The 17,466-nt window shown below is 49.7% G+C and overlaps 1 protein-coding gene across 2 annotated transcripts in view; it reads right to left on the bottom strand.

Annotated features, from left to right (window-relative positions):
* SIM1 (single-minded family bHLH transcription factor 1) overlaps window positions 1-17,251 on the bottom strand; it is a 72,767-nt gene extending 55,516 nt beyond the window's left edge. Inside the window, exons 1-8 of one of the 2 annotated variants that reach the window (XM_005883806.2) lie at window positions 16,607-17,251; window positions 7,331-7,413; window positions 3,706-3,795; window positions 2,870-2,978; window positions 2,663-2,748; window positions 1,750-1,949; window positions 1,427-1,533; window positions 596-743 (exon numbers count right to left, since the gene is read on the bottom strand). In XM_005883806.2, the coding sequence (XP_005883868.1) occupies window positions 596-743; window positions 1,427-1,533; window positions 1,750-1,949; window positions 2,663-2,748; window positions 2,870-2,978; window positions 3,706-3,795; window positions 7,331-7,413; window positions 16,607-16,781 (998 nt within the window). In that variant the 5' untranslated portion in view covers window positions 16,782-17,251. Of the gene's footprint in view, window positions 1-595; window positions 744-1,426; window positions 1,534-1,749; window positions 1,950-2,662; window positions 2,749-2,869; window positions 2,979-3,701; window positions 3,796-7,330; window positions 7,414-16,606 lie in introns of those variants that run through there. The other variant, XM_014531383.1, reaches the window with a different exon arrangement.
* Window positions 17,252-17,466: the final 215 nt, after the last annotated feature.

Below are 17,466 nucleotides of genomic sequence, written 5' to 3'. Positions count from 1 at the left end.
GCGCGGGAGCGAGCAGGGCCTGGGCACCCGCCAAGACTTGCAGCACTCGCTGGCCCCTTGGCTTTATGGAGGTTAAAGTCAGACCCTCCCGGTCACTTAAACCCTTTTTGTGGTTCAGGAGGGAAATCACTCTCTCTGAACTCTTAACTTTGATTGGAGATTCTGGTTAAAATTAAGAACTTCAAACCCAGATTTGAAAAAGTGAAACAGATGTCCAGTTCGTTATCCATAAATGGCTCCGTACGTCCGACCCTTTCCTCTCTCTCTCTTTTTCTTTCTGCCGCATTAGGTTTTATTTAATGCAGAATTTACTTGAGAGAGAGAGAGAGAGAGAGAGAGAGAGAGAGAGAGAGAGAGAGAAGAGAGCAAATATGGACTGTGGGTGGAAAACTCCTAAATCATATAACGAAAGGAAGCCTCCTCATAAAGATGAACGTGCTCAAGCTGCCGCCTCCCAACGCAGGCGGCACTGGAGTCAAAACCGGTGTCCCCAAGGGACCCCCGTCTCGAATATCCCGGGGGTGCCCACCACCTGCACCCTCGTGGAGACCACGGCCGCCTGAAGTGGGAGAAGGAGTCCCCGATTTGCACTCACGTAAGAACGTAGTTGACGCTGACGATACAGTGTGGCCTGGACGAGCGGCTGTTGTGCACGATGGTCGCATAGCTCTGCACCCAGACCCAGCCGCCCTGCTTCGCCAGGAACCTGTAGTACTTGGTGGTCACCTGCCCCTTCACCAGCACTGATGGAGAGACAGAAGGCAGCGGTGGTGAACGCGCCCGCCCCAGATCGGCCCCCACGCAGCCCCGGCAGTGAGAGCAGGGTGCCCTGTGGGTACTAATCAGTTTTTGGGGGGGGGGGGGGGGGGGGGGGCGGGAGAGACAACAGGCACCTTCCCAAATTCATGGGTTGTCCTGTTAATTTGCACGATTAGCAAAGAGGGAAACGCTTAAAGTTGGAGGATTCCACCCCTCCCCCGAGTCGATTTTCGAACTACGTCAAATGGTCGGGGCAGCTCACTTCCTAGCTCACACTCGTAGTCCCAGGAGATGAGGCTCAAAGCAAAGCAGTAGCACAAGCCAAGCCCGTACTACGGGTCAGTGCACTTGAGCCACGTGGGCTAGCCTCCGTTTTTCCTCCCACCTTTTGTGAGGCTGGGGGCGAGGTGGGGAGGGGGCATTCTATCTATAGGAGAATAAAACGCCTCCCAGGGAGAATTTCTCCAAGAAACTCAGAAATTCCCCCTCGGCCCTGTGAGCGCCCTCAGATGGCTAGAGAAACAGGATGGGTCAGTGTTAGAGCAGCCGCTCGCAGGACCTCAGCTACCACCCCCACTGGCTGGGGGCTTAAATCACGCCCTCTCCCCTCCCCCACTCCTCCTCCGGGGCCTCGCCGGGGCGGGGCGGCCGCAGGGTGGCGCCTTACGCAGGTGGTGGGCGCAGCGCAGGTGGAAGGTGTCGCAGCCGTGCACGTGGTGGTACAGGGTCTTCTCAATCAGGTCCTGAGGTTCATACCCCGTCAGCTCCGCCACTCTGCGGAGAGCAATCCCGCGGGATGAGAGTGAGGTGCGGGGATGTGCCCCACCCCAGACAGCCACCTGAGACTTGGGTGCCCACCCTCACCTCGCAGAGCTCCATCAGTCACCTCATCTGCAAAAGGGGCTCCTAAGATGCACGAGGAGCGCTCCCCACTGAACAGGGCCGCCCTCCGGCTATGGGTGACTCTTTGCCTCCTCCCCGGCCACCCACCTGGAGTCCAGGAAGATGAGCTTCATGTCCAGGCTGGCGCGGAACATGAACATGTTGCTATGCAGCTTGATCTCCGTGACGGCGCTGGGAGGCAGCGAGTGGCCCACGGCCACCAGGCCCACGTTCTGGTAACAGCCATCAAAGGGGGACATGTCCAAGCTGTACTGGCGGATCTTCAGGTAGCCGCTGCAATGAATGACCTGCGGCGGCGGGTGACAGGGCAAGACTCAGCCACGCAGCCAGGAAACCACCCAAAAAGGTAGGGAAGGGATTAAAACCTTGAGACCCAGCTAGACCATAAATGAATACCCTGTGGGCCACGCCCCCGCGTTCAAGTGTCTAGTTACTAGGGTTCCAAGGTGTTTCAAGGAAAAGACTGCACTGCCTCACTGAGCTTACCTGGGGACTTGTAACAATGCAGAGGCCTGGGCCCTGCCACCCCTGACGCACCTGGATCGCGAAGCGGTGCCCCGGAACCTGCATGTTTCATCTCCTTAACCAGGAGAACCACAGCTTGAACTAAAGCTCTGTTTCCTAACCTCTCTGGGGGGTCAGAATCTGACGCCCTGAGTAAACTCTAGGAGCCCACTGGAGCGATGGACCATGTCTGACGCTTGACACATCCCCAAGGCCCTTTATGGGCCCCTGATTTTAGAGCCCCAGCAGCGGGGGAGTGAGTATCCTGGACCCAGTGAGACTGTCTTCAAACGTGGTTCCAGGGGTTCACAAAGGTCAACGACCTTGGTGATGTGCCCCCTCCCAGAGCTCCTTCACCGCTCACCCAGGCGGGGAACGCCCTCCTGGGCGGTCCGGACCACAGGGAAGCCCCTCCCCTGCCGCACGGTTCCCTGGTCCTGCCCCCCTTCCCCTACACCAGGCTACGTGGCAGGGATCCTCCCTCTCAGCCACGCACCTTGTAGCCACCGCAGGTGAGGCCCGCGTTCCTCTTGGCCAAGACACACTTCATCCTCAGGAAGAAGGAGCGCTCGATCTCGTACTCTGGAGAGAGGAGCGGAGGGAAGCGCAGGACGTGAGACAGGCAGCGCCGCGCCAGGGGCCCTGCCAGGGCTAACTGGGGCAACGCCACCAGCGGACTGCGATTGGCACACTCCTGCCTTACCCTGGACAAAGTGAGAGTGGTAGGGCTGGTGGGCCGTGAGAACCGCTGTCATCTCGTCGTGGTCTGCCGGGTGGATGTATTCGTAAATGCTATTCCCGGTCAGTTCTACCTGTAAAGAGGAGGGTATCACCATCTGGATTGGTGATGCCACATGGAGGGACTGGAAGATTGGGCCAGGAGGGCCACAGGATTGTGAGGACAGGAGCCAGAACTTTAGAGTCTGCCCTAAGTTCTAATTCTCTGCTGTTGCAGCCTAGCTAAGCCTCGGTTTCCTTATCCATGAAAGGAAATAATAATAGTAGTAGTAGTAGCTCCCTGGCAATATTCTGGTGAAGACATTATGACACCAATATGTAACCCATCTCCCATGTTATTTGGCCTCTGCTAGGGACTCAAAAAGGTAGCCATTGTTTGGGCTTGGAGTAGAACAGCGGTTCTCAACCTGTGGGTCGCGACCCCTTTGGGGGTCGAATGACCCTTTCACAGAGGTCGCCTAAGACCATTGGAAAACACATATATAATTACATATTGTCTTGTGATTAATCACTATGCTTTAATTATGTTCAATTTGTAACAATGAAATTGGGGGTCACCACAACATGAGGAACTGTATTAAAGGGTCGCAGCATTAGGAAGGTTGAGAACCACTCGAGTAGAAGCTAAAGGATAAGGGAAGGGGAGAAAGGGAGAGGTCCAGCCCTCCTGTCAGCTGAGCTGTTTCCAGTCCCAGAAATGCACATATGAAACCTTTGGGACAGCCAGCCCTCCACCCCTCACCTCCTGCCCCAGCTCTGGCTGTAAACACTGGAGGCTAGAGTCCTAGACCACTCACCTACCTGAGAAAGACCCAGGTGGACCGAGGCCGTCTCTGAGATGTACATGATCTTCCCATCTGGGGCCACCACAAAGATAAAACCATCCAGGGTCTGGGAAGACAGAAACAGAGTTGAATGGAGAGCCCTCTGGGACACTGGTACAAATTGGGGCCGGGGGGACAGAAGTTAGAGATGCCCAACCAGAAGTGCAAAGAGACAAAGTAGAGAGGGGGTGGCAGGAAATAGTGCATAGAAAACCAACCCCAAGAGTCCCTCTTTTGTTTTTTCCAAATTTGAAAGCACCTGGAAAATGCAGCACACTGGAAGAGATCCAGAGGGAGAGATGGAGGAGGCTACTATTCTCCAAGATTCAGGATCCACCAAAATAGACAGAGCAAACCTATCTGTAACACACACACACAAATATTTAGGAGGGGGGACACAGTCTGCTATAAGAGGTGAGTTAGGTTCTTGGAGTGATGGTCACTGAAAGAACCAGAGGTTTCCTCTGTCAGTCTTGGAGGACTCCATAGTGACAGCGTCTTTTAATAAAAAGAATACCTGGGGTTTGGGAAATAGCAGGCATTGGGTGATGTGGAAGGGCTGGCAGTCTGAAAAGTTGTAGACAGAAGGCAGATGGCCAGTAGCTCTGAAAAGAGTCTGGGAGAGGGGGATTTAGGAGATGAGAGGCTTTCCAGGCAGCAAGTCCATAAAGTAGTGCAATAGTGTGATGTGTGCGTGTTTACATTGATACATCAAGCTGACAGGCTCTCCATGAAGGCAAGTCTCAGACTTTCACTGTCCCTTTATTTATGTGAATGGGGCTTCAATCCAGGCAGTGGAGACAAGGATGAGTCAAACTTTACTCTCAAGGAGCTGGAAGTCCAGTAGAAGCATAAAGACTGGCCTAAAGATAGCTATAATGACTACACAGATGAACAGACAGTGCTGTTGAGGCCCAGAGGCTGAGTGGCCAGAGGCCTGGGGAAGAATCAGAGGCCTTAGAGGTACTGTTTGAGCAAAGCCTTGAAGAGGAAGCTTGAACTATAGTAGAGAGGAAGGGCATCCTAGACAGAAGGATTGATGTGCCAAAGGCAGGGACTGAGGGGAGGATGGATCTGATCATTTTTGTGCACCAGAGATAGGGCTGAGGGAGTACACCAGTGCTGGATTTTTGGAGAGTTTGAGATGTCAATCTGAGGAATCTAGAGATACTCCCGTAGGCATCAGGGTTCTAACAGAAGTATCTAAACAGGGGAATAGCATGCTTAGACATGTTTTGTTTGTTTTGTTTTGTTTTTTTCAGGCAGAATGTGGACAGTGACCTATAGGAGGAAAGAGTGGGGATGAGGCAATCAGAAAGCAGAGTCCAAGTCAAAGATGGTTCTGGCCATGGAATTTATGGTGGCAGAAAGAGTCTGACTTCAATGTCATTGAGTAGAGGGTAACACCATTAACCAAGATTGGGAATTTTGAGAAGCATGGTGAGTTTTTGTGTGGGTGGGTGGAAATCTGGAAGAGGAAAATAATGGATTCTTGTCTTGGAGATGTTAAACTTCAGGTGTATCCAGATTTCCATTTGGATGTGTCCAGTTGGCAGTAGGAAATAAAGGCCTGGGGCTTAGGAGGGGTGTCTAGACTGGAAAAACCAGCTGGAGTCATGCAAATGTGGGAAAAGGAGTTGAGATGATAATGTTGGCTGAGATCACCCAGGAGGCCTTGAAGCTGTGAGATGGGAAACAGAGTTGGAACCTTTAGGAAATGTCAGCATTTACAACCAGACGGTGATGGGAAAACCAGAGGAGCAAACAGGGAGGAAAGGAATCCAGAAAAGTGTGGTACTTTAGCAACTGAAGGAGAGGGAGAATGTCACCTCCATCAAGCCCAAATGTCACCTTCTCAATGAGGTCCTCTGCCACTCAAACACAGCCCTACTCCTTCCCCTTCTTGTTTTTCTTTTTTAAATCCTCACCTGAGGATATGTTTTTATTTGTTTTCAAAGAGAAAGGAAGGGAGAACTGCCATTCCCAGTGTGAGAGAGAAACATCAATTGGTTACCTCCCTTATGCACCCAGACTGGGATTGAACCTGAAACCTGGGCCCTGACCAGGAACTGAACTTGCCACCTTTGGGTATATGGGATGACACTCCAACCAACTGAACCACCCGGCCAGGGATCCCCTTCTTATTTTTCTCCACAGCACCTACACCACCTGTTACAATGTGCAGAGCACCTGGGTTTGCAAGACTGCTCTCCTTAGAATGTAAACCCATGAAGGCGGGGCTTTCTGTCTGGCACATAGTTGGCCATCCTATATTTGTGGAATGAATGAGGTCAGGCAGGATAAGAAATGAGCATCTTCTGCTGCATATCAAAATGTGGTGGCGCCTGTGCAGAGCACAGTGGCTGGGAGGGGTGCCGGACTGCAGGGGTTTGGGAGTGAGTGGGGCAGGGTGAGTGATGGAAGTTGAAAGTGTAATAAGTCCTGTGAGAAGTTTGGGATGAAGAGAAGAGAAGATTGGACAAGAGCCAGAAGGGGTGAGGGATTGTTAGGTTTTTGTTCTCTCTTGTTTATATTGATGAGGGAAATTAATTGGTAATATGGCAAGACTGGGTAGGGATCAGTTGTTGAGAGACAACTGATGGCAGTTGTCCCTGTGAAAGGGAGGGACAGTGCTGGTTAAAGTCAGATGTGTAGGGGCCAGGCCTGTGAAAGAATACTCGAACAATGCCTTTCTTTACTCTGTGAAACTGAAATCTCTGGCCTCTGATACTAATGGGGTATCTGTGGGACAGGAAAGGGCATGGCACTCCTGCTAGGAGATGCTCAGGCCTGGCCCACCTGGGCTCAGATTCCTCCCTGGTGCCTGCATAGGTTTGAGGCACCTACCTCAGTTGCAATGGACTTGAGTAATAAGGGGGTGCAGGTTGGGAGACAAGTGTCAAGCCTAAAAATGCCACCAGAAGTTTTACTATTTTAAATATTTGCTAGTGGGCAATTGGCAATTTAAAACGGTATACTCTGCAAACAATGCAGCAATGGGAGCTTCCACATTGGATAAACTCATTGCCTGGGGAGGTGTATGTGTGTGCACAGGGCTCTGTCTGTACATGGCCTGGGCTGGCCTATGGTGAGGGCCGTGGAGAGAGAGGAGAGAGCGCGTAACTACCAGGAGGAGATGAAAAGAGTTGCAGGCGCAGCTGGATCCAGAATGTGTGGGCTTAAAGCATTGACTGGCATTTCTACCAGATTCCCCTTATTTCCTGTATAAATCCTTCATTTCGGATGGTTTTGCAGCCTAGCCTGGGCAGCTTGGCTTGGAGGCGCTCTGGTTCCCTCAGCCCAATGGTGTCAAATGGCACCCCTCCCGGGGTTCAGCCCATCTGATTGTCAGAGCTCCCTTTCAAATCCAATGTGCTGATTGTCACCTTGCCTCCCTCTTGGCCTCTTGAGGCGCCACTCGCACCAAGGCACCAAGCAAGGTTAAGAGCTAAACCTTTTAACTTTGGAGAAACTGTAGGGGCTGCAGGAGGGACACGTCAGGGCAGGATCCCATTTTTCTAGGAAACAAGAAGCCAAGCCTGGGGCCAGGCCCTCTGACGCTCGAAGCTTATGCACGACTGACCGGGAAGCCACGTCAGTACCTGCAGCAGATGAGAACCCAGCTCACGGCCAACGTTGTCCAGGGGGCTGGTCCGGCTGGAGTGGCCCCACGCCTCCCCGAGCCCTGTGGAGGCACAGAGACACTCTTGAGCAATGGGACTCCAACCCTGCTGGCAGTTTGAGGCTAGTCTCACAGTTATGTCACACATTCAAGCTCACACACGTAACCAGATACCATTGGGCTCCTCTTGCTCTCTGACCTGAACAGCAAAGAACGGGAGCAGGTAAATGTAGGCCCTGCCCTCTCAGTCTGAACAGAGGTCAGACTCCCTCTCCCAGATGGACCTGGGCTTCTCAGGGAAGGCAGGGCCTGGATAAGCATCCCCTGGGCAGGACCCCAAGTGGCTGAGTTTGGGGACAGCCTTGCCCTGAAAGAGCCCCTTACACTGCACCCCAGCGATAACTATTGCATAGGTTCACTAGTGTTCTTAGAGGGGTGAGGGACACTATTTGTCACCCAAAGTTTCATCATCATTCTTACCAAAAGGCGAATGTCACTGGTGGCTCAGAGGGACATGAATCCCTGGGCCAGGGCCAGCTTGTCCCTGGTGAGCTTTCTGATTGGCAGCAGGGCTCTCCAGCCATTCCCCTCCCCTGGGCCTCTGACTTTAATCCCCTTCCGAAAAATCCATTTGCCTGTGCAGATGACTCCCAGCAGCAACACACGCTTGCAATGCTTCTTTGCCTTTTCCTTCCTAGCCCCTCCCCACCTTCTTACACATCCTAATCTCACCTGCCATCCCACCCCCCAAAAACACCACACAGGTTTTTTTGAGGTCAGATACTTGCAGGTTCTAACACTGTTTTAGCAATATTTTCATGACCTTCTGAATATAGAGAATTAATCACTTTCTCTACTTTCCAGGTATCATCTTAACAAATATAGTCCCTTTCTCTCCACATTAAGATCTTCCCAAGTGTTCCCACAAATAATTTTTCCAGTAATGCCTAAAAAAATAAGATTCTCAGGATGCTGTGGCTGGTTTTTTCCCCCATTAATATGGAGAAAGAAAATGAAAAATCAGGTAGAAGAAACTTGCCCAGACCGAGGTTAAACTTCTTATAACATCTTATAAGAGTGTTGCTGCTGAAATTAATTTAACTAGGTAAAGTCTTTTATGCTTACACCATTACACAAGGTTTAACATGACCAAAAAAAAGAGGGCGATTTACTGGGGAATGGGGCAAATCACTATGAAGTACACAATGACGATCACACACACCCCCATTGTAATATGGGGTTGTGGGTGGATCTTTCAGAATAAAACATGGAGTTGGGCTCTAAAGTGTGTTGGCCAGGAGCTGCTTCCTAAGCCAAAGATCAAAACCCTGGTAACGAATAACCGTGAGCGCCCCTTAAGCTCAAATCGGGTCTTTCTGGGTGTTTGCACATCTAAATAAATCTAACGATTTCCCCACCGCTCTGCAAACACTGATGCTCCCCGCCTTTGCCGGGTCTCCTCTCCCTCCTTCCTCACCGCCTCCTGCCTCCTTAGCCCGCCCCAGTGTCCTTCCCCAGAGCGACTCCACTACCCTAACCCCTGCGTGCCCTCCTGGACGGTTCCAGGGGGCCACCGACACTACAGCCTGTACACACACACCCCTTGCTCTGTCACCTTCCCATCTCAGCCAAACTATCATCCTTGGTTTCTGGCACAACGTGTTCATGTTTTCATTCCCGCTCAGATACCCACCCAGAAGGAGTGACGGGCAGGTGGCCTAGGGAGGCCATCCTGGGGAAGGGAGAAAGGATCCTGCTTAGGGGGCGGGGTGGGGGGCGCTGGCCCTTGCATGTCGGGGGCCCAGCTGAGGCCTGACAGCCCAAAGCTTCCCCGCGGCCCAGGGGCAGGAACTCGGGTGCAAAGAGGTGGCCGAGGCCGCGTTGCCTCTGGAATCGGGGCTTCCGCAGCTCCCCAAAGGGGGCAAAGAGTGCGCTTGGGACCCACAACTGTTTTTATTCTAAAATTATCAGGTCCCGCAAAGCGGCTGGGACACACCCAGGACCAGTCTCCCGACCCGAATCGTCTGAAAATCCTCCAAGCTGTGCTGAGGTTAAGGACCGGTTCCGAACTCGTGGCGCCCGCCTGGGCTGTCTGCGGTCTCGGGTTGCGGCCTCCTTAGTGGTTTTTTTTGGTGGTGGGGGGTGGGGGGGGGACAAGGCTACCCCGCGGGTTAATGAACAGCCGGCCGACCGCGCAGGTTAGCGGCCCTCCCTGCCCTCTTCCTCCCCACCCCCACCTTTTAAGGAACCTTTTGCTTTCACAGAGCATTGCCTTTGCTTTTTGTTCCCGGTCGAAATCTCCGTCACACGGCTAGGTCTGGGTTAATGTTTTATAAGGGACTGGCTGCCTTCGTCGACCTGCGGGCTTTCCCCTCTCTAACGCTAGGGCTGAGCTCGCCCTTCAGCCTGCCCGGGACACCTTCTGAAGCCCGGTCACGGGTTCCACCTCCGAAAGTCCGGGCGTGGGCCGGGGACCCCTCTCCCCGACCCTTCCCTTCCTGCTGCGGTGACGCGCTCCCGCACCCAGTTTCACTTGGCGAGGGGGTAAGCTGAGATTTCGTTTCTGCACTTGACCTACCGCAGAAAATTCGCAAATCCTTTGATTGTCTGTTTAAAACGAGGAGGAAACCAAGCTCCCTTTGCGGCAGGATTTCAGTGGGAACAAGATCTAAAGATTCTCTTGTAATTCGGTGAGGCCGAGGGAACGGGGTTTTGCAAAGGAAAAAAGCAGCTCTATGAGGGAGGCGATAACTAAATCGGGTTTTAGACAAAAGGATTTGCCCCAGCTAAAGTGGCCCAAGACAAAGGAAAACATAATCTATTTGGGAAGATTTCCAAGATATGCTACATTAACCTCAGCAGATAAATTTTGCTTCTCCCCGCCCCCTGCTTCCCTCAAAGTCTGGCTTATCATATTTACATAAGTAGTATTACAAGGGATGTATCTATTATGGATCTAAAGGACTAGCTCACATTTCATGTGAAAACTCCGACAAGTTTCACTGTTGCTTTACCCTCAGTGCTCGGAGGAGCCATTTCCATTTAAATACCCCCTGACCCAAGGATTACCTCAATGGACTGACTGCGCGGGTTTTGTAATTTCCTGAAAATGAGATTTCGATTTATAAAACAAGAAACCAATTAGTAACCAAATGAGGCGAAGTAGATCCACTAAAATTGACCTAATCCCACAGGCACAATTTAGGCCCGTTCTTGGCGAATGAATGATGAGCCCCGGTCTAGCATGAGCTCAAAGCATCGTCCAGCTGTGTTATTGCAAGCAGCAAAAATAAATTGATCGAGCTTTCCTTCGGAATGAATTTCGTACCCTTGACAAAATATGGTTGACAGACAGGCATCCTCACCTCCTTCACTCAGACAGGAAGGGGAGGATGAGAAGAGCTTCTCCTTCTACCGTTTTTTTTTTCCTTTTAATAAACAAACACTGTATCTCAATAGAATGTGTCCTTCTTGTTGTCTCTCTGGGAAAACCATCTCCGAAATCATCGCTATGCCTTTTAAGCAACATTGTGGGTGCTGGAGGAGCTCCCCAGGACCAGATCACAGCCTGGTGACTGATGCCAGAAAAGCCCTCCGGGACCCAGACTGCGCTCCTGACTTTGGGTCTCGGAGGGACTTGCCCCAGCACCTGGGTTTCTCCCAGGACCGGCATCCTCGCCGAGCGCACTGTCCAAGCCTTTCCCTGGGCCCAGCAATGAACAGCCTTAGGGCTCCGGGAGCCTCAGTGGCTGGATGCTTGGGGAAGAGAGGAACTGAGACCCAAATCCAGGAGTCACCGGGTAGGAGACTGCTTCAGGCACTTGGCACCCCCACGACCCGCTCCGGCGCTGCGGCTCGCCCCACTCTGGCCACCTGGCGGGTGTGGCCGACCTTCCGAGGGCTTTGGTGGCCGCACGGGGCCAAGCTTTGTCCAGCGCAGCAGCCTGAATCCCACCCACCGTGTTTGCTCTCCACCGGGCAGTGTGCGCTCTGGCTTCTCCTTGTCTGCCTCAGGCATCCCCACCCGCGCCTGGGGATGCACTCAAGTTAGTGTAAATCTGGGGTGGGAACTCTGCGCTCTCATCGCGCTCTGGTCCCGAGCGAGGGCTTCCCAGTCCGGATGGAGCGTGCGGGCCACGCTGGCTGTGGGCTCCCGAGCCTGCGGGAGAGAACGGAACTGCGGGCCCCAGGCACAGGTGGGGTTTAGCCAGGTCCTAACTAAACCTTCGTACACAAGTGCACGCAGGATTGACAACAGTGCTGAGTGGCTGCTGAAAAGAGTCAAGCGGTGTGGCCGGGACTCTGGGCCTTCGAGGGTGGCCGGGCCGGGCGTTGCCGACGGGGCTGCCCCGCGGCGCTGGCGGCGCTGGCGGATCCCACGTAGGTTCTACTTGGCGAACGGGACTCTGACGGCCGCACCACGGCTCGCTCAGGCGGGATTTCGCTTTAGATGATGGCAGGTCCTTGGGGCAGTAGTCCGGGCAGCAGGAGGGCAGCGGGCGCACTGGACAATCGGGCGGAGGCGTCCTCAAACCCTCGGCAGGCAGAGACTCGGTCCATTGCGGAGGCCTTCCGCTCGCGCTACCAGGCTGCGGCCACCCCAGAGAGGCAGGCAGGGTCTCAGGGGAGGAACGGACGGACCGCAGAGCAAGGCCCTGGCCGGCCGGCCGCAACAATACGCTTCTCCTAGCTGCTTTGGTCCGTGCTGGAGGCGAGGCTGAGGTTTAGACAAGGTCGCTGTCCCTGGTTTTGTCTGAGCCCCGAGGCGGAGGACTCCATGCAGGAGCCGCCTGCCGGATGGAGCTACCTGCAGAATAATGTTCGCCACGCAGTTCTCAGGCTCTGTTTTGGTACTTTCTGATTAGCATGCCCATTGCTAAATAATCGAAGGTTCTCACCTCCACAAAAATTTAAATTCCATGGATCAGAAACTGACAATGAGTGGACTGCGAAAACCATAACATACTAGCTGTGCCTAAACATTCTCTTGAGAAAAACCTGGGCCAACAGATAAAGACCTGCAGCAGAAATCCATGGACTTGGTTGTATCTACATTTGTGTCTGCAGAACCTCAAAGCTGCCAAGATTCCCTAAAATTGAAAAGTCACTCCCTAGAAATCACGTTTGTCCTCAGGAAAGTTGGCCTGATTTTAGCTTCAGGTGGGTGATTATGCCCTGCTTATAAGCATCCCACCAGATACCCTGTTTATGTTGGGGGTTTTGTTATTGTTTTATTTGTGATCCTTCGTTTAAAGAAAAAAAAGGTATTTTTTTCATTGATCTGACCTACAATTTCTAGCACATAAATCTGCCTTGCAAATGCTCTGCACGGAGGTTAGTTCTGCATCTACATTTTAAGTCAACATCAAAACGGGGGAATCAAATAGAGAAAACCAGCATGGAGGCGTAAACTGTACTTAAAGGCTTTTAAATGAGAAAAACTTATGTAAGAAAATAAACATGGAAACCTAATGCTCAATCATTTCCCCAAGCAGCAAGGAAAACAGCCTTAAATCACCATCCACGTGGGAAATGGGGGCCTCTTTTTCTCTCCTAGTTCCCCGCCTCAAAAAAAATATAAGGCGATAAAGGATTTCAGTCTTCAGGTGAATAGTATAGAAAAGGTCTGTGGAGGTTTGTTTAATCATCCTTGTCCTTCTAGCCCTTCTGGAGATTCACTTTCCTGCACAGTCACTAATTTCAATTCTATAATTATTTTTATTTTCCCAAGACATCTTGAGAATGAAATAGTAGTGTGATGTTGCCAAGATTCTGAATGACTATAGATTTGAAAACATGTCTGATCCTTTCGAAGGTTATTCTATAAGCCGCTTCACCCCCAGCCAAAACTATACTATAGCTGAATAACAAATACATATTTCTTCAGTTGAATTTGCCCTATTTTGCACACAAATAAAGTCACATCATCTCTCTCTTTTTTTAATCCTGCTTTTCTATCTTTGATCACACTTTGATCACATCATACATTTCTAGATGCCCTAATTTTCCCTTTGCAGGGCTATTTTAGAATAGGATATGTTGCCAATTGGGAGATATGCAGTTTTAATGATTTCACAGTAATTTTCCTTAAGTTTTTTTACTGTGAAATCTCCAATCTAATGATTTATTCTGTTATTCCAGACATCCATATCCCGTTTCTTTACTCTCTCTCTTTCTCTCTCTCATTTCCTCCTCCCTCAACAGCTCAATTTTACCTATTCAGATAAATAAAAGCTGAGTTTTGACAGAGGAGGGGGGTGATATTCAGCAACTGGAGGGGCTAACAATATTTTAGGAATTAAAACATTTTTCAAATGTAAGTATGGAAGGATTTTTGTTTGTGGATTTAAGACTTTTGGCATTACAGACTATTACAGATAAAATGTATATGAGCGAAAACAATGAAGTATTATAGTCATTGTTATGCTTATAAGATGTCACCAGATTTATAATGATTTTAGATTATATATCTTGCAAAATCCAAGTTACATGTGATGGAATGCTTACCATTATGAAACAACTATCTCCCATCCTTAAAATAAAATTTTACTGAAGACCTACTATGTGCTAGGATGGTGTCAAATGTAAAAATGGACCATATTGTCAAACAAATTGTTTTCATTTTTCATCACTAAAAAAAGAGATTATTCCCCCATATAAAGTATCCGTTTCCCCCACTGCTATGGAGCCAACCTTGTCCATCCCTTCAGTCAACAGCTAAACCCAAATTTGGCACCCTCTGCAGGCTGTGCCTGGTTCTTCCTCTTGTGATTATTTTACTCCTTTAAAACTACTGGGTGTTTTTGTTTGTTTGTTTGTTTATTGCTATTGCTGTTTAATATTTTTAAAGGCTATTTTTGCATTTTGAATTTTTGAAGCTAATCTACCCTCAAAATTAAAACCTCATCCCTAGCAGCAGCTGTTCAGATGACCCTGTCTAACTCACTGTGTGGAGGCTGTGGGGTGAGTTATGAGCTCAACAGTAGCTGGAGAAATAAATGATGTGCCCAGAGTTCACACATCGTCCATCCCCTCCTCCCCATAAACTTACACTCACCCGCTGAAGGGAGAGGAGGGGCCCAGGGCTTGTGAGGAAGGTGAGGGAGCTGCAGAAAACACAGTGGCCCTTAAGGTAGCCACCCAGGACCAGCCTAGCCAACAACTAGACTCCAGCCAGAGTCTTCGCCAGTGCTCTCTTTAAAAATAACAAGTTGGCTAAAACAGTTTACTTTTTGTTCCTCCTTTTTTTGTATCCTGAGATTTACAATTTGTGGAGTTAGCACTTAAATAAGAAAGCTTGCTCTCTTAAAAAAATAAAACAAAACGACAGAAACCAGTCCTATCCCTTCTGGGCCTGGCCAGCATGCCTGCCCAGGGTCTGCAGGACACAGATGAGGGCCCTGGCCTGGCAACTCCCCGGGCTCTGGGGTCCCTCTCTGTGCCTACCCAGGAACTCGGACCTACTATTCTCTTCATCCCGAGATTACTCGCAGCCCCACAAGCAGCACCATATGCTTCTTCTGATCAAACAGCCAGTGACATTGGCACTGATAATTGATGAGACCCGCTAGAAATCACGCAGAAAGGGAGCCCACTGAGACCGCAGGGGCTGACAAATCACGGCTAATAATCCTGTTAGGAACGGAGGGAACAGCGGAGTTCGAAATAGCTTTATTTTTATAAAGTAGGCGCTGACAGTATAAAAGACAACAAGATCTCTTTTTTAAACATAAGGCAGTGTAGCATCATAATAATGTTCCCACTAGCAATTCTCAGCAGAGTTTAATGGGAAATGTGGTTTTTAATATATGTTTCCTCCTTTTTTTTTCTTTTTGGTCTTTACTTTTTAGGTACTTTAGGTTTTTATTTCTTTCCTCCTGTAATTTCCAGGGTCAGAAGAGACTATTCAAGGAACTGCTTTAAGACAAAACAAGTATAACACTGCCTGTAGTTTTAGGGTAAAATTGAACTATAATTTGAAATTTCTCCTTTGGTACCCCTGACTATTTGGGTGCATGTTTTGCAAGATTTTGATTCAGATAATAACTTTTAGTCAAGATCAAGCAAATTGAAAACTCCAAACCAAATAATGACTATTTCCTTTCCAGTATTCTCTCAAAAGAAAACAAACCCCATAGTCAAAATCAACAGTAACATAAACCTCTCTGGGTCAAATACTGTAAGAAGTTCTGCTTTGTAAACAAACAGGGTGCTTTCTCTTGGGTTTTTGTTTACTCGGCATTCTCTCCTTTACATTTCAAATCCCCTCCCTCAGAAAAGGCATATCTAAAATGTATATATTTTAAATCTGTTGATGTTATTTGAATGGGGGTAAAGAAAAGATGGGGAAGTAGGAGAGAGAAGTGTCCTTTTCCCAGTGAGTATAAGTGGTTTTATGCAGGAGAATGTTTTTCGAAGGCTGCTCTGTTCTCACACAGCGAATCTTCATAATCCAAATACACATTTTTAAACCATGTCAACAACTCAGCTCAGCGATTCTAACTTGCAGGCCTTATAAGATAACTTTTCCAGGACCCCTCTGCCAACCTACCTACCACCTGGAAGATATTTTCTAAGTGGGCGAGCCATCTTAATTCAATCTTATGTATTTCGGGACTAGCCTATTATCTCAGCGATAATATCAAACCCAGAGTTGCAAATCACATGCTCCAGAGTTAGCTTCAGAACCTGTGACTGTCTCAAAAACCCAAGATAAATTTGCTATCAGCAGTCAAAGAGATTGGGTAAATTCAGGACATATTTGTTCATGAACATGCTTGCTCCTCCATTGCAAAAATTATAAACATAGAGAAATTATTATCTAGTTTAGTTAGCTTCATTTACACGGGGTCTATCTATACATAGCAAAAATACAAGAATTTGGCAGTGTTCCTGCCTTCTCCTAGATACAATTCTAATGAGAGGAATGAAGGGAAAAAAAAAAAGTCATGTTTGGATTAGTAGTACTTTCAATTGAGCCCCGTATCTGAAGTGTTGACAAAAGCAATGTTGGGCTACTTCCCAACCAAACGTATCTGATGGGCTGAACAGAAAGTATTAATGGGGAAGTAGAAAGAGCCACAAAAAGGCAAGAGGATTTCTAAGTTCAGAGAGGTCCTTAGTCAAGCAGCCATGCTAAACTTCCCTTTGCAGAGAGTGTGTGAAAGAAAGTATGAATGTACTTCTCTGCCCGTATGGTGGCTGGCAAACCCTCTACCCCTTCTGTCTGAAATTCCATCTGGGCAAAGTCACTTACCTTCTGGGAACACTACTCTCATTTTGAGATAGCTGGTGGTGAGTCTGATTATGGATGCTTTGTCCAGCTGCGAGGTGATAGCCGAGGGCAAAGGCAGTAATTTAGCCAGTTCATAGAATTCACTGTTTTCCTTCTCCCTCCTCGTCCGGGCAGCATTTTTGGACTTCTCTTTCATTGTGTCTCGTTCCCCCTTTCTTCTTACAACATACGCTCCACAGATTCATCCAAAACCAAAATAAATTTTCAATTAGAGATCATTTGGGGGGGGGCAAAAAAATGTAAAGCAGACATTGAATGAAAAGACGGCTGTCTATGCTTCGGTGTATTGGTGGTGGTAAAAGACCAACGCAGAGAACAGAAAATATTTTCTTTGAAAATACGGGATGCAAGGATAGGAAAGCTGCCGATCCGATCCGGAGCAATCTGGGCGACCCTGGGAGTTTCTGGATGTCAGATGCCAGCAGGACCCCTGAGGAGCCAGCCTTTCCTCCGGTTCCGCGCTGCGAACCCCGGCCCCTGGAAAAGCGACATAATAATCCCCGACGTTTGCTCTTCGGGCCCTCGGCAGTGGAGACGGCGCCGGGCCCTTTTGGGGAGAACAGGACAGCCGGGCGACTCTCTCAGGCCCCTGTGAAGACAACAGCATCAGAGCGTCAGAGATCGGCGGCTCCGCGAGCACTCACGCCCTCCCCCGGGTTCCGGAAAGGGCCTCGGCTTCCCTCGGTATTTTTGTTTGTTTTGCAAAGTACGGGGACATCAGCGGAGAGACGGAGCCCCGTGCAAAGGACGCCCGCTCGCGCGCCCTTGCCCAGGCCCACCGCATTCTCCAGCCCCCCGGGAAGTTGCCCAAACCCCGAAAC

The sequence above is a fragment of the Myotis brandtii genome, unplaced genomic scaffold (genome assembly GCF_000412655.1).
Source record: "Myotis brandtii unplaced genomic scaffold, ASM41265v1 scaffold8, whole genome shotgun sequence".
NCBI lineage: Eukaryota > Metazoa > Chordata > Mammalia > Chiroptera > Vespertilionidae > Myotis > Myotis brandtii.
The sequence above is the reverse complement of the archived record's forward strand: the minus strand, read 5'-3'. Positions and strand labels throughout refer to the sequence as shown.